The following is a 27,923-nucleotide window of genomic DNA, read 5'->3' on the forward strand; positions in this document are numbered from 1 at the left end:
ATTATCAGCACTTAGCACAGTGCCTGGCACACAGCAGGTCTTCAACAAAATATTTGCCAAATGAAGGAGTCATGAGATCTGAAAGCACTTAAGGTTTGGAGCAAACTTTCCTCCAAGGCCAAGGGACATACAAAACAAAACAAAACAAAACCAGCTAAAGGTGGCCCATGCTTACCTTTTTAAATTTTATATGTAAAGAACGAATGAAATGATCTTGTGCTCATTTTATTTTCATATAAAGAGGAGCATAAAACCACGAGGCATACCAAAAAAATGAAATTTTATAGTGTGGTAAATAAAAAAGAGAAGTTGGGGACCAATCATTGGGGGGGGGGGAGGAGCCGTGGTACAGTACAGAAATAGAAACATGTAGAGATAAAGATGTAGAGATAAAGAGAGATCAGAGAGAAACCAGCAGAAGTATCTAGGCAAGGTACAAAACAGGGCTTTGCTGCTTTTCTGGGAACGAAAGGGCAACCCTCCAGATTTCGAAAGGGGTTTTCACTCCTACCTAAGGGGTAAGAACACTTGTCTTAAGTCCCCTCTTCACTTCATTTTTCAAAGACGTTTTCTAAAAACTGATTTACTATGCTAAAAATCAGTGGTTAGCACATTGCATTTTGAAGACAACACAATCTATTCAAACGAATTTTTTTTAAATACTTCACTTTGTATCTTTAGAGAATGTGGCTACAAACTTTTAAGTCAGGCACTGGGTTTTTCAAAGTTTACAAGCAAGAAGAGGGACGGATCCTTGGGGGCTGTCAGAAGGAGGCGCATGAACTTCAAGCACAGTTCAGCAGTGTCTCTTGAATTGTACATCCCACGCATTCCCTTCTCTGGAACTTTCCAATGACCAAGGCCCTAGATGAAAGGGTGAGCAGAGCCCACCACTGCACATGGTCCAACCTCTCAGGCCAAGCCACCTAAACCAGTGGGCCTTCCCAACCAGGGCCAATTAGAATCTCCCTAAGAAATCGCAATTTGGGCCCCAGTGAGCTGGTGCCGGGACAGCACATAAAATTGATAGGCAGGAGGTGTGGGCAGTTTTCCACCGGGCTTTCTCAGCCTCATAAGAGTAAGAAGTCAAGGAAAGATGGTCTGCAGAGAGACGTGAAAAATCAGGAACATTGTGTAGCAGGTAGAGCCAGACCTGGGGGTCCAAATCCCAGGCCCACTGGACAGCTATGACCCTGAACAAGTTCCTTGACATCTCCTTGACCTAACTGTAACCTGCTTCCTAAGGCTCCTTTGAAGATTGAATAAGTCAACACATACAGCACTTGGAAGAGGGTCTAGCCCACAGTAAATGCATGCTGAATGTCCACCACTATTATCATCGTTTTGCTGAACTGTAAGCTCATGAGGCCGAGGATTTCTCGCTGTTTTGTTCATACCATATCCCAGAATCTAGAACCGTGCCTCCTACACAGCAGTGCTCAACCCACGTTTGATGAGCAATCAGAGAATGGAGATACCACACAGCCCTAAGAGGACAGAGACCATGAACAGAGCCTGCTAACTCTCTCCTGATCTCAGCTCCTACCTACTCCAGTGGAGCAATCAGAGCCAGGTCTTATCAAAGCCTACATCAGATCATGTTTCTTTCCTGCTTCTCATATCTCAGGATAAAGCCAAACTCTACACCCCTGGCTACCCAGGCCCTGCATGCTCTGGCCCCTGCCTACCTCTCTCCCCCTCCCTCTGGCTTCCTGCTCCGGTTACACTGGCCTCCTTCATTCCTCTGACATGGTTCTCTCTGCTTCCTTCTACCTCCGGGCCCTTGAACGTGCTGTTCTCCTGATGCATCCTCAGCACCAGGCTCCTTCTCAGGGAAATCTTAGCAGATGTTCTTCCCTTGTTTTCATTGCCTCCTCCATTTTACATGCCCAGAATCTCATGTTCTTTTCCTTCATGCTTCTTGTCACTGTTTGTACTTTTATCATTTACGACTATTTAGTCAATAACTCTTTCACCCTAGACCATAAGCTCCGTGAAGAAAGAGCATAACTTCTTTTTTATTCTTCATTGTATTTTAGTATCAAAAAGGGCATATGGCAAAAAGAAGGTGCTCAACATATATTTGCAGAATGAATCCATTTGTTGAATGGGTTGACTGAACAAAGAAGTACATTTGGGACCATTCTCAAGTCTAGCTTCTTCCCGAGTCTCCTGGCCTGCTTTCACAATAGTAGCCTCCTCAGACAAGCCCCTAAATCCCCCTTCCAATCTGCCTTGAGTTTTTCTTTCTATCACTGCTGAAGGCTTTGACTCCAATCCACAGACTAACGCCACCCCCCGAGCCGGAAGTCCCCATCCTAGAATCAATAAGCCTAGATCAATAATGACACAAAGACTTCCTTTCCCCAAAAAAGCAATTTTCATGCATGACAGAGTAAATGGTACCAGACCAGCCCTCCCACCATCAACAACCGTTAAGTCAGGACAAACCTAGGGGCGCCTGGGTGGCTCGGTTGGTTAAGCAACTGCCTTCGGCTCAGGTCATGATCCTGGAGTCCCGGGATCGAGTCCCGCATCGGGCTCCCTGCTCAGTGGGGAGTCTGCTTCTCCCTCTGACCCTCTTCCCTCTCATGCTCTCTATCTCTCATTCTCTCTCTCTCTCTCAAATAAATAAATAAAATCTTTAAAAAAAAAAAAGTCAGGACAAACCTATATAAGGCAACGGTTGTCAGGCATTAGACAGCAGGCAGCATAAGACTATGGTCACTGGGGAAAAGGAAACACAGGAGGTGAGCATACATTCACTCTAGCTCTCCACCTGAGGACAGCTTCCATACCACCAGCGTGGAGTCACCTCCCCCACCAAGCATCCAAAAGGGTTATGCCTTAGAAATAAGGGTACGCCTTAGAGAAAGGCTTCCCTAGACCTGCCCTGACAGAGTCTAAAACCAAGTCTCAAAGAAATCGACGCAGAAGGGAGCACGGGAAACATCTAGGGCTTCCCACAGATCTACCCTCACAAAATGTAAACTCAAGTCCACACAAGTTCACAGTGATCACCCCATTACCGAACTGCCTTCCGCGGAAGATAACAAAATCCAGAGTCTTTATAATGTCCAGTATACATATTATCATCCCAACATCAGAAGATAATCAACAATTACTAGACATGCAAAGAAAGAGGAAAATGTGGCTCATGGTCAAGGAAAAGAAGCAAGGAATAGACACAGATCCCAAAATAGCTATGATGTCAGCTCTAGAAAAAGCAACTGTCAGGATTTATAAGTTCCTAATATTATCATAAAATTCGTTAACCAGGTGTATACACCGAAAGCACCTGTGGAGATTTCAGGGTTTGGGGGTTTGTGTTTTTTGTTTGTCTGAGTTCTACTCATGTAGTTTCTCATTAAGTAGTCTCAGGAGATGCTTAGGCATCTGCATTGTTAACCTCTCTAGAGGGTTCTAATGCATCATATAATTCTTATCATAGAATACATCCACTTTAAGGCAAATACAGATAAAAGGTAAATTTATACGTATTGAAGGTTCTGCTTAATTGAGTTGGTTGGTGAGCACCAATCAGCAGTCTCGGGTTAAACAGATTACACAATTAAGAAAGATAATTTCAACTCTAATTATTTTGCAGAAAAATGCACATGTCTCTACTTATTTGGGAAAAAAAGTCTGAGGTTAAATCAAAAGCCACAGACATAAAAGATAATGATTAAGAAAAAAACAGGAGGAAATGCTCATGGTATAATATAAAAAATATCAGAGTACCAACCACTGTAACATCAAGCATATAAATGTACATTAATAGACATTGCCATGTTTGTGAATAGAAAAGGCAACAATAAATATATAAAATGCTAATAGTTATTTTATGTGTAATTTTAATTTTCTCCTAGTTTTCTATATCTTACAAGAGTGTATGGAATTTCCTCAGTGGACTTGCATCTGAGAAATTTAAGCACAAAATAATGGTTTCAGAAACCTTCTGTCAATACACAAATCTCTGCAAAATCTATCAATTTTTCCATCAGAAAGAGAAGGGAAGAAGTAGCTTGAGCAAGAATATCATTTCTATCCTTATCCAGCTCAGGAAGACTTTCTTCTCTGGCCTCTGAGTAACTGGGCCAGCTTCTGATACTAATTCCATCTCAAGTTTTCCCGTCCGCCAGACAAATAAGAGGCTGAGACACATACCACAACCCAACAAGCAACAGGCAGGGAGCAGAAGTAGCTCACCTACTGGCAAATGAAGGACACAAAAAGGAAAAGAATTCAAGTCCGTACCTGAACGACAGGGTGGCCACCAGTTGGAGCTTTGACAGCCCCTCGGCTGCCTTCGGTCTCATAGTGAGCCCGGTGATGTGGCTTGGGCTGCACCTCAATCCGCAGCTCATACGAGCCCGACTGGTGGGACAGGGGCCACTCAAGCGGAGGGAGGGATGCGGTCACTGGGATGCTGAAGGAGGAAACAGAATCAGTCATGTATACGAGAAATCAGAACTAGTCAATCTGTACAATAAATGTAAATGGTCCCTTTTCTGGAAAAATCATGTCCAGTGAGTATATGAGTAAAACACTGGCTGTTGGAAAGCACGTATTTCTCAGGAAGGATAGGTAGGACACTTCACAAGGTAGAGATCTTTTTCTTGGTTTTCTCTTCCATCTTTGATGACAACAGTGTGACTGACGTCTCCATTTATGAAGCTAACTTCACGGCATGTGAATTCTAGCGTATTTCTAACTGCTATAACTTCTTTTCCTCTGGGAATTTTGAAGAGTACCACCTCCTACCTCTAAAAATCACCCTTTTCCCAGAATGTTCTCCCATTCCAAAGGAATAAGTGTGGGAGAAGGTACACTGAAGTGGAAATCAGGGGCCCACGTGTGTCACTAATGCGCCATGTTAGTTTAGGCAAGTAACCTCACCTCCTCTATCTTCAGTGTCTTATAATAACATAACAAATGGACCAGATGGCACGGGAGGGTTATTTCAGCTCTTATTTCCAAGTCCAATGCTTTCAATTAAAAGCTAATTCTAGAGAGAGACCATTTCCAGTCAGAGCCATTGCTTATCACAGCACGTATAGAACATCTAACCATTAGAGATGTGGCTAAATTTAGAGACCCCTAAATTTAAAGGAAGAGTAAAGGTCAAGAATGTGACTGGAGTTACCCACCCAAGTTTAAGTCCAAGCTCCACCTCTAACTACTTTGAGCAGATGCCTCCCCTCCCTAGGCCTTAGTTTCCTCAACTAAGAAATGGGGATACTGAGATCATATAAAGAGCTTAGCGCAATAACTCCTCAAATAAATATTAGGCTATGATTATGTTTCCCTATATATAGTGCATATTTCAAATAAATGATTATCTCCTATAGACAATCTAAATTACTTGTGGTTATAGTATTAGATATATATATGCCTTTACATCTGAAGTTGTAATGACATGACTTAAGCTTTATTTTCCTATAGAAATCTTTTTTTTTAAGATTTTATTTATTTATTTGACAAAGAGAGAGTGAGAGAGGGAACACAAGCAGGGGGAGTGGCAGAGGGAGAAGCAGGCTTCCCGAGGAACAAGGGAGCCCGATGTGGGGCTCGATCCCAGGACCCTGGGATCATGACCTGAGCCGAAGGCAGACACTTAATGACTGAGCCAATGTTCTTCTCCAATCTCAATCATTACATGAATCACATTCTGGAGACTGATCTGTAGCAGTCAGAACAAGGAGTCAAGAACCTGAGGTTCTAAGTTTCCAACGCAGTCATTAACCAGTTGGGTGATCCTGGGCACGTCCCCTCACCTCACCAAACCTAGGTTTCTCAACCCGTACCAGGGTTGGCCTTAATCAGCATTTCCTAAGGTGGCTCCATACAACTTTGGTCACAGAACTCGTAACTCCATGGCCAAATGGCCTTTGAAATCACTGCCTGTTCTGTCCACAGCTGGGAGTGGCCCCTGCATCAAGATATCTGTTTAACTCTGTCGAACTCAGAAACTCCTTTTTTAAGGAGCACCAATCAACCTATGATGTGGCACCAGTGTTCTCAGAACTGTTCTGGAGGAGGGGCCAGACTGAAGCTCCCCGTGGTCCAGTTTGGTCTGTGGGTGGGATAAGCAAGGCCCGGTGGACAGAGCTCTTGTCTACTCTCATCCCATCAATCGAAACAGCTCTACCACAATCTATTTTGGTATTCAATTTAATATTTGCCAAAAAAAAAAAAAGTTTCCATTTGCTAAAAACAAACATGCTTTGAAGACTCTAGGGCCTCAAGGCACCTGGGTAGCTCAGTCACTTGAGCATCCGATTCTTGGTTTCAGCTCAGGTCATGATCTCGTGGGTCTTGGCATGGAGCCCCACGAGGGGTTCCATGCTCAGCAGGGAGTCTACTTGAAGATTCTCTCCCTCTGCCTCTCCCCCACTCTAAAATAAATAAATAAATCTTAAAAAAAAAAAAAAAAAAGAATAGAGGCACCTGGGTGGCTCAGTCGGTTAAGCATCTGCCTTCATTCAGCTCAGGTCATGATCCCGGGGTCCTGGGATCAAGCCCCACATCAGGATCCCTGCTCAGAGGGGAGTCTGCTTCTCCCTCTCCCTCTGCCCCTCCCCCTGCTCATGTGCTTCTTCTCTCTCTCAAATAAATAAGATCTTTAAAAAATAATAAAAATAAATACAATAAATAAAATTTTTTTAAAAAGAATCTACCGCCTCATGTTATTACCATTACCTCATGGTTTTCAAAGTGTTGGGATTATTTTTTACGGTCATTTTGATGGAATATCATCTGCTTCTAACCTCTGTGAGCCTCACTTTTCTTAGCAACAAAATGAAGGTAAAAATAATACCAGCCAGGGGTGCCTGGGTGGCTCAGCAGGTTATGTGTCTGCCTTCAGCTCAGATCATGATCCTGGGGTCCTGGGATCAAGCCCTGCATCAGGCTCCCTGCTCAGTGGGAAGTCTGCCTCTCTCTCTCCCTCTGCCCTTCCCCCATGCTTGTGCACACAGCAAGCATCCTTAAATACTGGTGATTATCACTGTCACTGTCATTCCTCTAACAACCATTGGGAGCTCAATCTCCTAGGACAAGGCTCATTGGTGAGAAAGCACTCTCTAAAGTTCTTCCCCCATAATAATAAGAGGATTCACCTATAAAAATAATGGCTGCCCCCCCTTTTTTTTTGCACTCTTACTTTGTACAGGCTCCATGCCAAGAATTTGATATACATCCTCTCACCCAATCCTTGCAAAAAAAACAAAAACCAAAAAACCATGCTGAGGTGGGACTATTATTATCCTCATCTCATAGGGAATGAGCCAAGGTTTAGTGTTGTGCTCAGTGACAAAGGGGGTCCTGATTGATTAGCAATGCCTGCCCTGGGAATGGCATCAAAAAGGTGCTCAGTGAGAAAGAGGGCCTGCATGATTAGTGATGCCTGCCACGGGCACAGCAGGAGGGCAGCACCAGATCACAGAGCCAGTGAGCAGCAGAACCAGGACTCAAATCTAGAACCGACAGACCCTACAGACCGTCTACATGCATCTCTTCAGCTTACCACCATTTTAAGCTCCTTGAGGATTAGGGCTCACACTTTCTTTTTTTAGGACCTCCGGATCACTGACTGCAGGACAGAGGCACGTAGCAGATACCAACAATTATCAATTTCTCTTAAAACAGGACTGTGAATTCCACACATTAAGGCTTGCTCTGTGCTTCCAGAATGTCAGCTCCCTGAAGACAGAAATTTTTGCCTATCTTGTTCACCGCCGGCTCCCCAACACCTGTAACAGTGCATGGCTGGCCCATAGCAGGTGTCTGATAAACACCTGTTCCGTGAATGAATGAATCAGCCAGGTGCCCTACCAGCGATCGCTTGCATCCTCAGGACCACCACCTGGTGAGTTAGGTACCCTCAGGCCCATTTTACAGATGGGGAAACCGCAGCTCGGAGAACTTAACTTCCTTGCCAAGGCCTCACAGGCAATAAGCGGAGAGCCAAGACGTGAACCCTGTCTCGCACCCCCTAACCAAAAAAGGTCCCCTAAAAGTAAACCGTGGACCACACCGCTTCCCAGCCCGCTCACCTGCAGATGGGAATAGCAGGCACCAGCTGCTTGGGCCAGGTGGGCGGTACCAGCAAGATGGACTCGGGGGCGGAGCTTCTCCCCTCCTCCTGCTCGCAGGGCCCCAGGAACTCCACGGCAGGGTAGATGTGGCGGGGCAGGCCGGCCTTGGGTGGGGCGGCGGACACCGGTGATGGGTCGGGGCTCGTCTTCCACATCTTGGGGGGGATGCCACAGGGCGAGTCCGCGGCGAGGCTGTTCAGGGCATCCATGAGGACGGCAGAGCCAGCCGTGGGGGGGTACCCAGCGGGGGCACCGTCGTCCTGGGGCTGCGGCGAGGGGCTCCGGGAGCGCTGGGGTGAGGCTCCGGGCAGCGGGGCAACCAACGCCCCGGCACACGAATGCCTCCGCTTGGCACCAGGCGACGAGGAGCGGGAGGCCGGACGGGGCACGGGCGAGTGGCGGCCCAGGCAGCTGTCCTCAGCGAGGCTGGTTCGAGGTGACATTATTGGCGAGGTTCTGGGGGAATAATGAGCAGGGATGTTTTGAAAGTGGGGACACAGGTCGTCGGGCCCGCCGTTATTGGGCGAGACGCAGGGCGAGGCGCAGGGGGAGAAGGTGTCGGAAATGAAGCTGGCAGAGGACCCGCTACTAGCCGGGCTCAAGCAAAGCGGCTCGCGGTAGCCCTCGAAGCCGGGAACGGGCAGCGTGAACCGCGGGCTGGCGGCCGCGCCGGCCAGGGCCGGCTGCTCCCCCAGCAGGCCAGTGTCTCTCCCACGGAGGGGGCCCCCTGCCTGCATCAGTTCGTGAGATGGAGTGATCTCGATCCGAGGGCTCAGGCCCGAGGCCCCCGCTGGCTTGGCCGCCGGGCTCAGAAAGTTCTGCGGCCCTACCCTATCGGGCTCTCCGAATCGGCCGGGGGGCTCGCCGGGGAGACTGGGGAGGGGGCTGTATGGCTTGAGGCCATAGTCCAGGACTTCATCGGGGTATGCGAGTCCGGAGGGTGGGCTGGCGACCTTATGTGCATTCGGTTCTTCTGGAAAGAGAAGGGGGGAGGGAGGGGTCTTTTTAAGCCTCTAAAACAGAACTCCCGTGCAGAGCAATCACAGGCTGGGTTTTGTCTCCTGTTTTGTTTGTTTGTTTGTTTTTGTTTTTTCTAATCCCCACCACACCAAACCCCAAGCTGGAGCCTCCTTCCCTCGCCAGAGGAAACGGAGGCCACTTCATCCCAGATTCCTCGAAGAGCGAGACCAAAGCTTGAAAGATTTTAGTGCAGGTGCCCAGAGCACAGCTCATCCAAGCCATGCAGGACGCGCTGGGCCCGTGGCTTCCAAACTTGTGGTTCTGTGGAACCCCTGGGAGAGATTCATTTCATTTCACAACTCAGTTCACACCGTATTTACTGGAGACTGCAACAAAAGCTTCATGAAACAATACTTACCCTGCTACATAAAATACACTCTTCTCTTTCCTCTTATCTGGGGCTATTTGGCTTAAATGCTGGTCATAACTCATTTGACAGATTTCCTGGCCCACCAGTGGGTCATGACCCACAGTTTAGAAACCACTGACCTGGCTTACGTCATCATTCTGCATGTATGGTACAGCCCCAGGATGCAGGGGGAGACTGCACCGGCTCTGGAGTCCAAGGGGCTCTGGGTTCAAATCCCAGCCTTTCACACCCATGTGTAAATAGTGGCTTAATTTAGAATGAGGACTCCTGAGTCATGTCTCATCTTGTGCCATTTTACAGATGGGGAAGCTGGGGCCCAGGGAGGGGACGAAATTCACCCAAAGACACAGAATTCGCAGAATGAGAAATTCCACAGACAAGCCCCTTGGCCCTCAAAAGGCAGAGCCATGGTTCTGTAGTCTCTCAAGCTACTGAAAACAGTGGGTGCAGAAAGATCTCATTTTTCTTTAGTAGCGGCCTTCGGCTGCCACCTCGAAAGACCCACGCTGGAGAGCGGGTTGAGTGAGGAGGGAAGGAGCTGTTCCTCCCCGCCACCCTGACCCTCATCCAGCGCCCTATCGGGGCGTGGGTCAGCCTGACTCCTCTCTTTCCCACACCTTACATCCAATCCACAGCGAATCCTGATGGCCCTGCTGTCAAAACATAAGCCACAGGTTTGCGTGTCTCCTTCTCCACCACAACCCCTCTGCCCTAAGCCACGAGCCGCCCTCTCTCACCTGGACCTAGTCCCCATTCCCCTGGGCTCCCCACTTCCACCCTCGCCCCCTCCAGTCTGTTCGCCACGCGGTGGCCTCTCGAAACGCCCAAGCGCAAAACTTTAAAAGCTTCCCCAGATGTGATCTAAAGTCCTTAACACACTTGTCCCTGAGCCCTGGCCCGTCTCGCCACTCACACCTCCCCACATTTTCCCACCCTGACTCAGCAACAGCCCTGCTAACCCCTTCGCTATTCTTCAAGCAGCTCCCGCCTTGAAGTTCTTGAGGGCTGTTCATTTTGCTGGAAACTCTACCCCCCGAGATCTTCACATGGCTGCTTCCCTTAATTTCTTCCCGTGTCTGTTCATTCTCCGCCCTTTTCCCCTGCCATCTCTTCTCCGCTAACACCGGTTACCAGCTCACAACACATCAGGTATTATGTATTGAGGGAAGCTCATCCTGATAGATCAGGGGCAAACTGCAGCTCCTGGGCCAAATCCGGCCCACAGACAGTGTATGCAAATAAAGTTTTATAGGAATGCACCCATGCACCTATTTGTTTACCTATGGTCTATGACTTGTTTTTGCACTACGATAGTAGATAGTTACGACAGACAGTCTATGGCTCACAAAACCTAAAATATTATCTGGCCCTTTACAGAAGTTTGCAACCCATGCACTAGACACTATGCTACCATTCTGGAACCATATCTACTGAGGCTCAGCACTGTTTGCTGGGCACCTAGCATAGGCTGTCCATAAACATCTGCTGAGTGACTGAGCAAACAATAGAAGCAGCATGCCCAAGGTCCAGCCAGCCAGAAATGGGAACTCTTCTTAAAGTTGTGTGACGGGCCCTTGCCTTGGGGAGCCAAGGTGGCGGCACAGGTGATCCTCAACCTCCTGGTGCCCTTTCTGGACCATCCTGAACTAAATGCTACCTGCTTTAGCTGAGCTGATCTCATGAGGTCCAGAGGGTGCCCCCACCCCAGGTGAGAGACCAAAAATGGCTTCCCATAGCTCTTAGGGTAAAGATGAACAACTTCAACTAGGCCAGCCTGGCCAGGCCCTGCCTGCCACCTCTGGCCTCGCCTCTCTCTACTCTCCCACATCTCTCCCTGGACTCCAACCAAATTGGCTGTCTTCCTGTTCTTAGAAAGCACGTACATCCTTTCTGCCTCAGGACCTTTGCACTTGCCGTTCCCTCTGTCACAACAGCTCCTCTCCCCCACCACACCCAGGCCCCTTCTCTACATAACTAAACTACTCATTCCTTCCAGCTATGGTATCATGTGCTGGGGAAGGCTTCCTGGTCTCCTTGGCTAAATTAGAGCCCACTCACGCTTCTCTGTTCTGCTCCATACACTTCCCAAAATTCCAATTAAGTAATTCTGAATTTAGTTGTTTATTGCCTGCCTCTCTCCCAACCTCCAGCTCCACCCCTACCAACAGGAAATTCTATGAGGACTCTTGCACCCCCTAACGTATTCCTAGCACTTGGACAGGACCCCCCCCCAAAAAAACACGCGTTGGTTGGCTGAATGAATTTTTTTAAAAGTGAGTTCACAAAAGTCTATATGAAATATTTAAACTGCTACTCAAAGATGCTAATATCCAAACCAAAAGGTAGAAAGATATAAACGCCAGAGGGTAACTTGGTAATATCTATCAAAATTCCAACATACGTATCTTTGGAACTAAACAATGTTGCTTTAGAAATTTATCCTGCAGGGGCGCCTGGGTGGCTCAGCTGGTTAAGCGACTGCCTTCGGCTCAGGTCATGATCCTGGAGCCCCGGGATCGAGTCCCGCATCGGGCTCCCTGCTCAGCGGGGAGTCTGCTTCTCCCTCTTCCTTTGCCCCTCCCCCTGCTTGTGCTCTCTTTCACTCTCACTCTCTCAAATAAATAAAATCTTAAAAAAAAAAAAAAATACTGCCCTGTTTGTAATCCCCAAAGACTAGAAACAACCTACTGTCTATCAGTTAGGGATGGACTGAATTCTGGTTTGTTCATACAATGGGATACAGTGCTGCTAGATAAAGGGTTGGAAAAGTTCTTTCTGCATTGATCAGGAATGACAAGATACAGTGTCAAAGGAGAAAAGCAAGTGCACAGTATAAAATCAGAGGATAAAAGAATGTATACACAGGTACACACACACACACAGCGGTTGCGTGCACAGGCTCTCTCTGGAAGTTACAGGTAACGGTGACTTCCTCCAGGGAGGCGAACTAAGTAATCAGGCAGCAGAAGCATGGCACAAAGGAGACTGATTTCTGTATGACCTCGAGAAAAGAAATACAATTCCCAAAAGAAACATGTTTTATTTTATTTTAAAGATGGTGGGGCATAGGGTGACATGACAGGATAGGCAGTAATGACACCCTCGTTTCAGAAGCAGGAAATTGAGATCTAGTCCTACTCTGCCACTAACTAGCTGTGTGACCTTGGAAAAGTCCCCCACTGGCTCTATGTCTCAACCTTCCCAATTATAGGACAGCACTAAACCAGATCAGTTTCCTTGGTCACTTCTGGCTGTGAAATCCTTTGATTTTTCTAGCTGGGGTGTGTAGGGTCTTGAGTTCTTATGAAGAGGCCATCGATCACAACTTGTATCTATGTGCGCGCGCGCGTGCACACACACACACACCCCTTCCCGGCAGGTAACAGAGTGTAGATTTTTAATCTGGCGAGAGTTCAACATCAAATCCATATCCGACAACATTCTGATAATCCACTACCCTGTGAACCAGCACAACAAACCACAAAAAGTCTCTTAGCAAAAATTCCGGCCTTATCAGATGAACTGCATCACATCTCATCAGAAACACCCCCTCAGGCCTGACGTGAACAGTCACAGAAACTCGGCCATGAAAATACACATCACTCATACTTGCTGGCAGCAACGGCAAACAGAAAGGCCCGTTAGCTGAGCAAAAGCATCCAAAGCATTTACACTGGTTTTAATTAATCCAAGCAGCAGAGTTTTTTCCGTTTTCTTTTTCCTCTCGAGATTCTGAAAGTTTCACAGCAAGCAGGGAATGTGAAGGTAATTGATCATCATTCCATTCTCGGCTCTCTGGGTGTTTGACAGCGAATATCCCAGAACGCACGGCTCATCGTGAACACATTTTTGTAAGCAGCTAGGATTCTCAGCTCTCCCTCCTTGCACAACTGTCCCCCTCACAGCCAGCCCCTCCGGGTCACGGCCATGCCCACACAGCCACTGGGTGAAGTGAGTTTCATCTTAGAACCACCAGATTTTCAGACGGGTTCCCAAAAATCTTGCTCTTTTTACCCTGTGCATGATCTTTGCAATATCCATGTACCACCAGTAAATATTACTTACTTAATATTTCTATATTTAAATTCACTCACACAGTACTTTTTTTTTTTTATTTTAAAAGGAAACTTTATACCACTACCACAAATGGAAAATCTGTGTCACCTCCGTAAATAGAAGGTAGGGTAAAAACACAATAAAAATAAAAGTTACTAAATTCGAGATTCAAGACACTGTGGCCGGCCAAAGGCTCTACCCTGAGGCCCACCCTTTTTCTGCCCCTGAATGCTCTCTTTTTATTGAGGTAGAACTTATATGTACAGATTTTGACTATGTAAAGTTCAATGAGTTTTGCCAAATGTTATACACCCTTGTAACCACAACCACAATAAAGATGTAGAACATTTCCACAACCCCAGTAAGCCTACCTTTTTTAAGGCTGGAGGTGGGGGGCAGGGAATGGCAACTGCTAGAAAGAAAGGTGTTAAAGACACAGTAGCACCTAATTGAGACTCTACCTCAGACTCATTCAAAGCAAAGTAGCACTGCAAAAAAAAAAAAAAAAAACCAGTGCTGGTTGCATGCAATGCACTCATCAGTGGACCACGTAAAATCCAACTCATCTGCGGTGGGAGATACCTAGCCCACACTTAAGGCATCGGTATTCAGAGACAGGAAGAAGGTAGAAGCCCTAATAGGGGATTCAGAGGTTGCTGTTCTAAGTCCTCTGTGCCTCCATGTCTTTGTACATGCTGTTCCCCTTGCCTAGAGCTCCCTTCCAAACCTCCTATCCTCACTTCTCCTACGAAGCCATTATTCGTCCATCAGGATTACACTTGGGCCACCTCCTCTTCCTAAAGGCCCTCCTTGATTCCCTAGTCTGGATCAGGAAGCTCTTCTTCTGTGTTCCCAGAATGTACAGAATCATATAATGAAGTCTATCAGTTATAGCTTATTTGTCTGTCTCTCTACTAGGCTGAACTCTTTGAAGGCAGATAGGGATCATAAGTCATTAATGATAAACCACGAAAGCAGAGATCATTTACTGAGAACTTACATGCCAGGCACTGTGGTAAGCACATTACATGTAGTGAATTATTCCATTCTCACAACCGCCTATGAGGTGGGCACTGTGGATCCCCTTTTTACAGATAAGGAAATTGAGACACAAGAATTAACTTGCCCGAGGGTCCCACAGCCTGAACCCGGGCAGGCCTGGGAGCACCATCCAGCACCAGGCCAGAGATTCTCAACCTCAGAACCAGCAGCATTCAGGGTGAGATAATTCTTTTGTGTGGGGGCCGCGGGGTGCTCAGCAGCACCCCTGGCCTCTAACCAGGAGATGCCAGTAACACCCGCACCCTTCTCCCAGTGGTGACAACCAAAAATGTCCCCAGGTGTTGCCAAATTTCTTCCGCCAGGCAGGAAAACCCCCAGGCCAGCTGAGAACCCCTGCCCTATGCTGGACAGCCCTGGGGCCACATGCGGGGCCTGCACCCAGCAGAGGCCCCCAAGACTGACGGAAGCTTTCACCCAGGCCCTCCAACCCAAAATGCTTCAGCGAGGAGACATCTGCCCACCGTCAGCTCCAGCGGGTACATCACTTCTGCAGCAGGCATCGGAAGTCCTGATTCTCAGCAGTCTCCCCTTCCTCGGCTCCCCAGGGGCTCCCCCCAACATCCGGGGCCCATACACATGTGGGGAGGCCTCTGGCCACTGGCAGAGGCTGCAGGACAGGATTGCTGGGGAGACCGCTCCAGCCCCACCTCAGCAAGGTGCCTGCACTGAGACCCAGGTCTCACCTAGCCCAGGGTTAGGGGACCCCGGCGCCACTGCCCCGCCCCTCAGCCGTGTGCCCAGAGGAACCCCAAGTCCGCAGGGTGATGAGGTCAGTGACAATACCAACCTGACAGTTCACTGAATCCACACGAAGCCTGAAACACACGGAATAAGCCCCCAATAAATGGGGGTCTATGGTGTGGTGTTGTTGTTGTTGTTGTTATTATGGAAAGAGTGACTTTCTAAATGAAAATTCCACCCTTTCTCAGCTCTCACTGCTTTATTTTACAACAACTTGCCACCACCACCCACACTAGCCCCAGTGCAGTAAAAGAAAGAAGAAAGGGGGATGCCCGGCTGGCTCCGGTCAGCGGAGCACGCGACTCTTGATTTCACGGTCCTGAGTCTGAGCCCCACATTGGGTGTAGGGCCTCCTTAAAAGAAAAAGGGAAGAATGTTTTATAAAAATAAGATGGGGGCACCTGGGTGGCTTAGTCAGTTGGGCGTCTGCCTTTAGCTCAGGTCCTAAAGTCCAGGGATCGGGCCCCACATCAGGGCTTCCCGCTCACCAGGGAGTCTGCTTCTCCCTCTGACACCCCCCCAACTCCGTCTCTCTCTCCCTCCCTCAATAAATAAAATCTTAAAAAATAAAAAATAAAAATAAGACAGATTAGTCAGCACTTTGGGAAAACTTTTTCAGCTAGCCTTCAAAAAATATGTGGACTACGTCAAGAAGGCCTCCAACACCCCTTCCATTTTATGCTTTTATTCTTTCCCCTGGGCCATCTGGGAGCTGGTCAACTAAATCTTTCCGAAATCTCAGTGACTCAGTGAGCTACTCACCGTAACAAAAACTGATGGTAGCTAACATCTATACCACTCACTTTATACCAAGAACCCCTGGGTACACATTTAATGTTTGTCTCACAAGAACCCTGTGAAGCAGGTGATACAGTTTCCACGTTTTACCAACAGGGAAAATGAGGCTCAGAGAGGGTGACTAGTTTTCCCAAGGTCACACAGCTTCCGAGTGGCCATCTGGCTCCTCCAGCACCTAACCATTATTCTAGCCTGCTATTCATGAAAGGGGCTAAGTCTTGGATGGTGACACCTTAACCCCAACCCTGGGACTATGAGGTACCCCAACAATCAGAGCTGCTCTGGGGGTTCCATCAGGAGGTAACTGACAACTAAGGACATGGATTCCTTTCTTCTGAAATAGTCACAGTTCCTCCATTTGCCCCGGGACTGAGTCAACAATTTATTTTAAAATCGCAGTGAGGCCACACGGTGGTCTCTGCCAGCGCCTTTCCTCCTGGAGCCTCTTGCGGGCCTGTTGCTCACCCTTGGGGACACACGGACACACGGCCAAGTCTGAGGCGGCCATTCAGTGCCAACCCGCCAGCCAACAGATCGCTTTTGAAAAAAAGGAACAGCAAGAGAACATCTTCTCCGCCTAGAGCTACGGGCGGGCGGAATTTTCAGGAAGCAGAACAGAATGACCGAAATAGAAACCCAGCGAGGGAACCACCTCAGGGTCCGTCCTTTGGGGGAGGGGAGGGCACAAGGAGAACCAGTGCCTTCAGGCCTGAAGGACTCGGAGGAAAGGAGCCAGGTCACAGCCCAGAAGCCAGACGCCCCTCGGCCCGGCAGCGGGGGGAGGCGGGGGGGGGGGGGGGGGCCTGGGGCTGCAGGCCGTCCCTGTCTGAGGTGCCGGACCCACTGCTTGATGAGCTCACACCCCAAGGTGGTGCGAGTCACAGGCCCTGGGTTTGAGTCACCACAGTCTGTCGCCATGGCAGCACTGGGGATGCCACAACCTGGCACCACAAATACAGCCGGAGGAAAGGGGAGAAGGTGGAGGGAACGAGCCTGCCTCCCGCCACCGGGCCATCCTCCTAACCTCCCATGTGTTGGGGGCTGGGCGGGATCACCGAAGGAGCGGGAAGGTGGAACTTTTTCTGTCTGGTGGCCCGCACCACCCGGGGCAAAGCCCTGCTTTGAAAAGCCGCCTCAGGCAGTAAGTTCAGTGCTCAGCAAACTTTCCCCAAAGCCCCCCGTGCCCTGCACACACACACGGAACCGCAGCTGGATTCCTCATCTGTGAGTCGTGTGTGTTAGTGATGACGGGGAATCAGGTTGTCACACTCGTCCCTCGGCGATGACATATACAGACGCAGCGCGCGAAAGGCGAGAAATTCCATCCAGATAAGTCAGGTGCAGAAGTGCCAGAAAGGGAAGAAAGGCAGTTTACCATCCTGTCTTGTCCATGTGGAACCACTGGAAAAAGCCACCTTGAACACTCTGCTCTTTGCTGACCTTGTCCCAGCGAAGACAGCTGTCTGCCTTCACCAGACGGGACAGAAAAGAAGGCTGGGTCCTGCCTCCCAGGCAGCCTGCCACGAGGCCAGGCGCCTGGAGACACAAGACCCGGGATGATTTGCAAGTGATCAGCCTCGCAGACTGGCTGCCGGCCTGTTTGCGAAGCCATGCGCACCGCCAGGCGGACACACACTCCTTTCGGAGAGGGGTGAAGTGCATGGACTCCACAGCCCACAGGCCTCAAGGTCAAGCTTTTGGATGGACGCATCGGGCAGACAGGAGGCTTCATCTCCATCTTCACAAGAACTACAGACTACCTCTTGCTGGTTTAGTCATTCCAAGGGCCCCTCCTGCTTTCAAGAAGTTCAGACACCTTCCTACGTTTATTCACCGCAATTGCTGAGATTCACCGGGGCCGCAAGCTTTCCCACCTGCCGCCTCCCTCTCTGCGGCTTACAACAACCGCCACGCCCCCCCCCCCCCCGGGGTGGGGTGGGCAGGTGTCATCCAGTCCCTTGTGTTGCAGATGGAGAAACTGAGGCTTAAGGGTGCAGAGATTCACCCGACGTCACGAAACAATCCGGGGCAGAGCTGGGGTTCAAACTGAGACATGGTTTAAGTGCAGGAAAAGGCACAAATGTGCAATGTACCTCTCGTGCCTTTTTATATATGTATGTACCCGGTTATCCACCATTCAAGATATAGACCATTTCCGTTCTGCCCGAGGGTTCCCTGGTGGCACCCCTCCCCCACCCCAGCCAGGAACCCTCGCTCGGCCTCACTTCTCACCCCAGAGCCTGGGTTTGCCTGTTCCCGAACGTCACATAAATAAAATCCACCGGGATGGACAGGTTACGTCTTTCGCTCAACATCCTGAGATTCATCCGTGCGGTGTGCGGCCACAACTTCTTTTTTTATATGTAGTACCCCCCCATAGGATGAAACCATCATTTATCTACCCGGTCACCAGACTATACGGCCTCTCTTTTTAAAGACAGCCACGTGAGACCGAACTGGACTTAGTGAGGCCCTGTTCTCACAGGAGAGTCCGTCCCTCCACACTGGTCATGGGGTGCGCGACAGAGAACTCGGCTCAGGCAGCTTCCTCACCAAAAGGAGAAGGAAAGGTCTGGTCAGAACTAACCAGAAATAGACTTCAGATAATCCTCCCTCAGAAACAGAGCTGGACATGGCTAACCCACCTCTCCGTCAAACGCCTGCCCAAGGGGACACAGGTGGGCGCATACTTTCTAACCAGCTCAGCAAAGACCCCTTGCCCTCATGCCAGCAACTCAAAGCTGCCCCCGCTTCGGTTCTACAACCCCTGGCACAGCCTTGAAAAGCTGATTGCCCCCTTTCTTTTTAACCAACTTGAAATCCAAGTGGAAACTTCCCCCTTGAGAACAGTGGGGCCCCTGAACTCTTGGCCAGGGGCAGAGATTTAAAATTAATACCTGATTGACTGACAGGTTCTTTATTTACACGTTCCCTCCCCCCTGGCAGTTTTCATTTCAGTGCCATGCTCCCAGGGGCGGGCACACTTAATCAGTGGCCCTGCCAACCCTGGCCATTAATGGCATTCCTCCTTTCTGCCCAGCAACAGAGGTGATGTCACCCTCTGCGGACCTCAGGCCGGCGGCCCACCTTCTTACGAGCGCGCAGGTCAAAAGCCCCTGCCTATAGTCTTTATAGTCACCGTTGCAGACACCACAGACCAAGTTTTCCCCTCCTCATTTACCATTTCCCCCTTTTGCAGGCCTGCCCAAGCAGGTTTGTTTTGATAAGGGCCTTTATAAATCCTGAGCTTTGCAGGCGACTTTCTTCCCTTCAGAGAGCTCACCCAGGCATGGCTCAATTAAAATTCACATGGGAAGGGCTGGCTTTTAGAAATGCATCTTAACTAAAACAGGCCCAGTGGAGAAAACGTGCTTTTCCCCCAAACCTCAGATTAGGAGGCGGGGAGGGTCCCAAATGCCAACTCAGGAAAAGCCATCTCTCGTCTGCCTTTGGGTATATATCCCCTCCCCCACACCGGGGTGGGGAGGGGGGAAGCATTAGAAAATCCAAGGCATGGGGCTTTCCATCTAAATGCCAGTTTATAAGAAATGCAAAGGACAGAGGAACGTGTTCAAAGACACCCCAGGAATGCCACTGGCCAAACCCAGCACGTGGCAAACAGTGCAGGAAAACTGGCCTTGTTTCTTCGGCAAAGAAATAGCAAGAAAGCAGATTGACGGGGACCTCTCTAGAATGAGACACAGTGGTCACATCAACCAAATACAACCTGAAGATCTTGTTTGGATCTCGGTTCAAACAAATTAACTGCAAAAAGATACTTGTGAGACAAGCGGGAAGTTTGCAACTAGACATTGGAAATTAAGTCATTATTGTTCTGTTTTAGGTTTGATAACGGCATTTGATTTTTTTCTCGAGTCTTTATCTTGGAGAGCTACAGACTACTCTAGTTATTAACAAAATAGTATATCATTTGGAATTTGATTTAAAGTAACTGGGGGTGGGAGTGTAGAGCGTAAGTCGGGGGGGGGGGGGGGCTGAAAGATTAGCCTTATGCTGGTACTTGGAGCCGAGTGGTGGGAACGTGAAATTAGATCATTTCTCTACATTTCCGTATTTTGGGTAAAGTTCATTACAAAAATTCAGGGAAAAGCCAAAGGCCATTGTTCTTGCTTTGGAGGAGCCCATATCGGGCTCTGCTCCAGATAAGGAAGCAGACAGCCCCTGACCCATCCCGGGAAGAGCCCCAGGGTCGAGTCTTGCCTTCTTCCCTGAGCTCAGTTTGAACAATCAGCAGAAAAAACAAACCTCACACCAGCCTGGGGAAGCCAAGTTTGGCTGGAGTTCTGCGGGGCCTGTGGCTATTTCCTGTGCTGGGGAGGAAAGGAGGAGGAAGTCCCTTCATTGGGGGAAGCCACAAGGCGTCCATCACACTGCACTTTCCAGGGCTGCCCCTTCCTGGCCCTGGTTCAAGGGTCCCATGGAGCCAGGGCAGGGCACGTGGGGAAACGCTGCCTCCCCCAAGAGAGGCAGCCACAGGGGAACCTCCAGGCCCCGGAGTCTGGACATCTGAGAAAGTTCTTGCAGCCGGCCCAGTTCTGGGGCTGAGGCAGGTGCCAGAGGAGTATTCTGAGTCAGTACAGAAGGCGCGTTAAGGTAGACAGCACCCACTCAAGCCCGGCAGCCGGGGGCTCCTCTCCAAGGACCAGAATCTTCTTTATTCCTGGCTGGTCTTCTCTTAAAGCTCAGAATTCATCCAAGGTGAAGGCTCCCTGTTCCAAGGAGCCAATGCCCTCAGGAAGCCAGGAGAGCTGGAAGCCGCCCAATCTCTGCACAGCCTTGCCACACGGGCTTCAGGCTTCGGGCTTCAAGCACACTGCCTCCCGGTAACCTCACATCCACCCCAGCAGGTGAGCACTACCATCACCGTCCCCATGGCACAGGTGAGAAAACACAAGCCCAGAGAAGCAAAATCTCATGTCCCGAGGGCATACCACTAATAATTTTCCTCCATTCATTTGGCAATTACTCACTGTGCGCTTGCTAACGCGGGGGACTTTTGCTTGGCCAAGGTCAGAAAGGTAAGGAGGCACCTAAATCAGAAATTCAAGCCAGGGTTTTCTGATTTCAGACCTGGTGCTCTGACCCGCTGAGCCAATGGCCTTGGGGGCCGGGGGGAATGCACAACAATCCCTGGGGATGCAGAAAGAACTATAAAAGCAGCAGAACTCCCATTGATTTCCTGTCCTTTATCACTGTTAGTTTTGTTGTAGGAGCATAATCCCTTGAGGACAGCAACAAACATCAAGTTGGTGGTTCTATAAATATCAAATATAAGGGGTGCACGCAGCCGGGGCTCCAGGACATGGGACGCCCCAAAGCTGGAGTCCGTGACATCGTTGCTGAGTTGTAGTGCTGACAGCGGGGACTCGGGACCCCGGCTGCCCGGGTTCCAGGCCCACCCTGCCATTTACCGCTGCGTGACTCAGCAGACGTAACGGACCCCCAAAGGGTCTGGCTTCCCTGGTCCCGAGTGCAGCTGAAAGACTCTAATGTGCAGCCAGGACTGAGAACCACTGGCCACAATGCTGCATTTTTCAAATATATTCAAACCGCACCCCCCACCCCACCTGACAGGATTAGGACACCTTGGGAACCAACCCAAATAACGCTGCTCTAAGGTTTTAAGGGCCTCGCTCCCAATCGCCTCCAGAACAAAGCGCCTTGAATTTGGAAGCGTGGATGACATGTGTTCATTGGTGAAGAATGATTAGGGCAACTTTCTCCCCATTTCCTTCGCCTCCTAGACAAGGCCACCGCTCAACCCTAGCTCTCGTTTCACCTTTCTGGCTGCACCTGGAGACGCTGTTTGTACAAAGCAGGCTTAATAAGGCCTGTCCTTAACTGCACACAGACGGCAACGTCTCTGAATGTCACATGTGTTCAGCGAAACTGCTTGCTTAGGGTAGAACTCTATTTTTAGTAAGCACCAAAAAAATCCCCATGATACCCTATCCCAGCACCTTGTTCGTCCCTATTTGTTTACCAGCCTGTGTCCCATACTGGCCTGAGGGCCAGGCAAGGGGAGGACCACATCGAATTGTCTCTACACTCATCCCCGCGCCCCCGCCCAGGGCCTGGCACCAAACCAGCATTCAGTGAGTGTTTGCCGAAAGAAGGAGGTTTTCATTGTCCCCGGTGAATGGGTTGAGAGCAGGTGTTCCTGAGTGGAAATGCGGGTGACGAGAGGGAATGGGCTCCAGAGAGGTCTGTGAGTCTACCTGAAAACGGTGTGAAAGGCACATGGAGGGCAGAGGGGGATGCGTAGGGGGGCGTGCAGGGGTTATGCACGTGAGCAGCGTGTACGTGCCTGATATGTGTGTACATGCACTCCTATAGTGTATGTGCATGTGGGATCTGTGGCTTTCATCAGCTTTGCAAAGGGCTGTGACTCAAAAAGTTTAAGGACCACCAGAATTGACTACAAGACCAGGAGGCCTGAAAGGTCAAGGTTGGTGCCATTTGCATTAGCTTACCAGGAGGGACACACCAGACCCACTGAGGCCTACCAGCAGTGATCGCGCCCGATGGGTCAGTCCCTGACAGTCCAGAGGGGATGTGGCACTTCCGGAGGTGACAGGGACTCCCAGTACCCACCCATCTCTCCCAGTGTTTTACACATTGGGAGAAGTACTAATTCATCTCACCGAATACGCAAGCACACACAAAGGAATGAAACTTCTAATCTGTCCACTGACAACCAGCACACCTCTCTCCCCTCCACGATGAGGTTAGGAGCACTGGTCAGGACTCCCACAGCTCTGTCCCCGTTCTTTCTGTTACTTTTTTTGACTGAGGGAGACAGCTAAGTATAGTAAGAGTCATACTTCGCATGCCTCTAAGCGAATAAATTTGAAAACCTAAATAAAATGGATAATTTCTTAGAAAGATACGGCTTACCAAAATTGACTCCAGTAGACACAGAGAGTGCAAGCAGACCAATTCCCATCGACAACAAAGAACAGAATAGAATAGAGAACAGAAGAGAGAAAGCAATCAGAGAACAACCCCATAAAAAGGCACCGGGTCCGGACGGCCTCACGGGGGAATTCTATCACAACTTTAGAAACAGGAGAGTCCCAACAATACATATGTTGTTCCTGAGCATAGAAAAGGAAAGAAATCCAAACCACAGAAAAGGAAAGAAATCCGAACCACACCAAAAAGGACATTACAGACAAATATCACTCATGAATACTGCTGACAGGAATCTTAAACATTATCAGACACCAGCCCCACCACCATAAGTGACCAAGTGGGGTTCAAACCAAGAATTGTTCAATATTCAGAAATCTATTAGTATAAGTCAGCATATAAATAGATCTAAGAAGAATAAAATCATTTTTCCATAGATCCTGAGAAGCCAATATAATTCAACTCTCATTCTAATCAAACCTCTCAAGAAAATAGTCATGGGTAGACACTTCCTCAACATAATAAAATCCATACACTTCAGTCCTAGAGCAGACATCTAAGATACTCCTGCCAGGGTCAGAAACAAGGCAAGGGTGCTACCGTCCCCACTACTAGGTGGCAGGCTGCTGAAGGTATTATTAGTCAATGCCATTAGACAAGAGAAAACCACAGAAGCACAATTTGAGGCTCTAGCTCCGTGAGGGCAGGGCCTGGGTCTTATTCCCTATTATATCCCCAGGATCTAACACAATAGATGCTCAATAGTTAGTGGGATGAGTAAATGAATAACAGCTCACATTAACTGAGCACCTCTGTTAAGAGAGCCAAGGGTTTAAAAAAATGCTCATAACAAATCACACTCTGTATTGATTTAAATAGGTCAGGGGGCGCCTGGGTGGCTCAGTCGGTTGAGTGTCTGACTCTTGATTTCAGCTCAGATCGTGATCTCAGGGTCGTGAGATCAAGACCCGTGCTGGGCTCCGTGCATAAGATTCTCTCCCTCTGCCCCTCCCGCTCCCCCACTCTCTCTCTCTCTGTCTCTTAAATAAATAAATCTTAAATAAATAAATAGGTCAAGCCATTCAAGGCAAACAACCCTGTGAGATAAGTACTATTATTTCAACCATTTGACAGATAAGCAAACCAAGGTCCAGAGAGGTTAAAAGACTCACCCAAGATCACTCTGTTGGTAAATGTTTTAAACTCCAGTCTTGCCATAGTGTCCCTTACAAACTGCTTTGCATCTCCCTCATCAGACGAGGGAACAGTGAACCCTCACACAGTAGCTCAGAATGCAGGCTCTGGAGCAAGACTGCCAGGTTCATGTTTCAGCTCTGCCATTTACCGACCCTGTTCTCTTGGGGAAATGCCTTCTCCCGTGCCTCACCGCCTCCTCCGTAAAATGAGCATGACAAGAGTGCCCACCTGCTAGGGTCGGAGGGTTACTGCATGAGCTATAATAGGATCTGCCAGGATGCTAGAGTTCCATACAATGAGCATCCGACTTTCCCCAAGCTCCTAAGTACCATCACCAAGTTCTGACAATGTCTGTCCCATCCGCCGGCCCTTTCCTTCCTTGACTTTTGCCAAGCTCATGCACAGAGCTAAGGGCAGCCCTCACATGCATCACCAATATACTGTCACCTGGGACAAAGCCCAATGGCAAGCTAAAGGCTAGCGTCAGTCCTTGGGGAGTTCCACCATTCAGAAGCAGAGAGGTGACCCCATTAACATCTGCGTAAGCCAGAGGCAGACCCACATCTGGAAGAGCTCACTTTGCCTCCCAAGGCTCACAACACCCCCCCTCTTCCTCAGCCATGATGCTGCCTACTTCCCAGCAAGGAACCATCATTTACAGATTCCAGAGCAAACTCCCCACTCTGTAAGGGGGGGTGCCACACATAGGAACTCCTTTCCAAAGAGTATAGTTTGCAGAGGAGGGACTTTACAATGGAGAAACCTGACACATACTACTTTGGCCAAGCTGATCAAGGTCAGTATCAACGGTGATCAATCAAGTTGATAATAGGTACCCTTGATAGGATGTGATGGACACAGTCCCGTCAGCTGTGCGGTCTTCGTCCCCTAAACCCATAGCCCCAGCCTTTGCATGAGGGAAACATCAGAGAGACCCTAACTGAGGCACACTCTACAGTATACCTAACCAGTGCTCCTCAAAACTGTCAAGCTCATAACAAACAAGGACAGTATAGTTCATAATAGTTCATAATAATGCATCAGTATTGGTTCATGAATGATAACAAATATATTAGTGTAACATAAATAAAATGGGGACCTGGGTGCTTGGGATATGGCAACTCCCTCTACTGTCTTTACAAGTGTTCTGTGACTCTCAAACTGTTCCAAAAAAATAAAGTTGTTTTTTTTTTTTAAATGATTCCAGGGTTTTCGCTGTGGCCATTTAGACACCCATCTGGCGGCCACCAAGCACCACTTGCCAAGAAAAACTATAAAAAGCACCTCCCATCAGATCTGGCTTGGAAACTATTTCCCCGGAAATCTCCCCTGTGCAAAAAAAAAAAAAAAGAAAAGAAAGGAAAAAAAAAGTTAACTGATTGTGAATCTGGGAGGGGTATATGTTCCCTGCAAAACAGGACTTTAATCTTAACAAACAAAGAGCGTGGATGTTAAAGGAACCTTAAAGGGATCATTTGCAGATTCTTAATTGTATCTTTTCAAAGCAAAGGAAGGCCTCCAGATTGCAACTCGAGAAGACTGGTCTCCTTTGTTGGCTAATTATTTCCATCTCCAGCCAAAATACAGAATGATTTACTAATTACCATCTTCCTTGTCATCTAAGCCAAAGCAAAGCCCCTCACCTAACGTGGCCAGTGAAGACCATGAGGGAAGAAAAGTTAAAACTTCTCATTCACCTCCCTTACACAGCATCTCTGAGAAGCACCAAGCCTCCAGATATCTGTGAAAAGGCCTCCTGCACCAAGCAGCCTGCACAACCCCTTCCTGCACTCCGGATGCGGCCAAGCCCCAGCGCATCTGGAAGTTACCAACAGGCCTGCCCCTGAGGCTTCAACAAGCATTGGCTGGGCTGGGCTGTCAAAATTAGGAAGCCTGGTTGGGGTTGGATTTGTTGTTGTTGTTGTTGTTGTTGTTGTTGTTTTCCAAGACAACCTGCTAACCAGAAAGATACAGTGAGGTTGGGCAGGCAACCTCCTCCCCCTTCTGACAAATGTTTCTGCTAACCCACGTGAAGTGATGGCCCAGCCTGGGGAAGTCCCCAGCCACATCGGGCACCTAAAAGCATGGACTGACAGGTCGCCGAGGCAGGAATAGGCTTCTTCTTCCTGAATCCACACGCCAGGCTTCCCCACCAAACCCCACACGCATGATGACTGGGGGCTAGGGGATCACATAACAAAGCTCGGATTGATCCATTTGGGGTGATCCACAAAGGCAGTCCCAGAACCCAGGGACGAAAGGGGCTGGCTTCCTAACACTGAAGCCAAATCACCCTCCAGCATCAGACACAGACAACCTCTTCACCGGTTTCAACATCGAGTCCCCAGCAAGGTCAGCTCACAGGCGGTGCTGTCTGGGGAGGGGGGTGGGTCAGCGACCCAGGCCCTGCTGACCGTTGGGCGCAGTTGCAACCTCTTTGTGCATCAGTCGCCTCCCTACTGACTCCATTCTTTGGCTTCCTCACCTCCTCCCTCCAGGGGCATATCAATCACTTCCTTTCCCCTCCGAAGACCCTGCAGCAGGCAAGAGCCAGCTGAGGCCCCTACCACCCCTTGCTTTGCTACAGCGACCCTCGGGGACAAGTCACCAGTGACTGCAGCCTGACGCCCTACTGGGCAAGAGTGAGCCTACCGCCCCCTAAAGGTGGCAACAGTCCCAGATGCCTCGTGCCCTCCCTCTCACCTGGGGAGACGCACCCCTCCCTCCCTCCCTCCAACCCCCCCCAAAGTGGGACATCGGGACCAAAGAGGGGCCCCGCGTCCACTCCGCAGGCCCAAGCCCCCGCCCGGACTCGGGGGCGAGGGGGGGGGGCGGCAGGCCGGGAGGAGCCTCCACCGACCTTCGATAGGATTCAAATACTCATAGTCGAAGAGGATGGAGAAGTCGAACTCGTCTTGGGGGCTGCCCCCGGGCTCATGGCCCGGGGCGTCCCCGCCGTCGGGCTCGGGCTGCTGCTCCGGGGCGTCCATGGCGCGCAAAGCGGCGGGAGGGTGGCGGGGCCGGGGGCGAGCGCGGGCGCGGCCTTCTCCTGGGCCCCTCGCCGGGAGCGGGGGCAGGAAGCGGGGCGGACAGGCGGCGGGAGCGGCGGCGTCCCTGTCCTCGTGGGGACGCACGCGGGCCCGGGAATGGCGCGCTGGCGCAGCGGGTCCTGGACGCGCCCGGGGAGCTCGGCGGCGGCGGCGCGGGCTTCCTGCTCCAGGAGGCACCTGTTGCAGCCCGCGGAGGGGGAGGCGGGGACAGGGCGGCCGGGCCGGCGGGGGCGGGGCCGCCACCCGGGCCCCGGGGGAGGGAGCGCGGGAGGGGGAGGCGGGCCGGCCGGCGCCCGGGAGGGAGGAGGCCGCCGGCCGGCCGGGGCCGCACCGCCCGGGCCCCGCGCTTAGCAAGGGGCCCCGGGGCCACCGCCGGGTGCTTCGGCGCGGCCGCGCTGGGACCCGCCGCCCCCCCCAACCCCGCCTCCCTCCCCGCGGGGACCTGGGACCCAGACGGGAAAGCTGGGGCCACTCGTGCTTTTGCCCTACGTGATCAGCTGATGCCATTCCTTTCCCTCCTCTCAGGGTGTGAGGGTGGGGGGCACCCATTCCCTTCCCCCGCAGACAGCGCCTCCAGGGGTTCCTGGGTGCCCACAG

General features: G+C 50.0%; 1 protein-coding gene across 6 annotated transcripts in view; it reads right to left on the minus strand.

Moving 5' to 3' along the window:
* The window catches only part of NFATC2 (nuclear factor of activated T cells 2), a 137,614-nt gene extending 110,156 nt beyond the window's left edge, over positions 1–27,458 (minus strand). For 4 of the 6 annotated variants that reach the window (XR_003524841.1, XM_027623362.2, XM_027623366.2 and 1 more), the window contains exons 1-3: positions 27,137–27,458; positions 8,058–9,072; positions 4,258–4,429 (exon numbers count right to left, since the gene is read on the minus strand). Coding sequence is in view for 5 of the 6 variants with exons in the window: in XM_027623362.2 (XP_027479163.1) it covers positions 4,258–4,429; positions 8,058–9,072; positions 27,137–27,266 (1,317 nt within the window). In the remaining variant the exon portion in view is untranslated. The remainder of the gene's footprint in view (positions 1–4,257; positions 4,430–8,057; positions 9,073–27,136) is intronic. The other 2 variants (XM_027623363.2, XM_027623367.2) reach the window with 2 other exon arrangements.
* Positions 27,459–27,923: the final 465 nt, after the last annotated feature.

This window comes from Zalophus californianus, chromosome 8 (genome assembly GCF_009762305.2).
Source record: "Zalophus californianus isolate mZalCal1 chromosome 8, mZalCal1.pri.v2, whole genome shotgun sequence".
NCBI classification, from domain to species: domain Eukaryota; kingdom Metazoa; phylum Chordata; class Mammalia; order Carnivora; family Otariidae; genus Zalophus; species Zalophus californianus.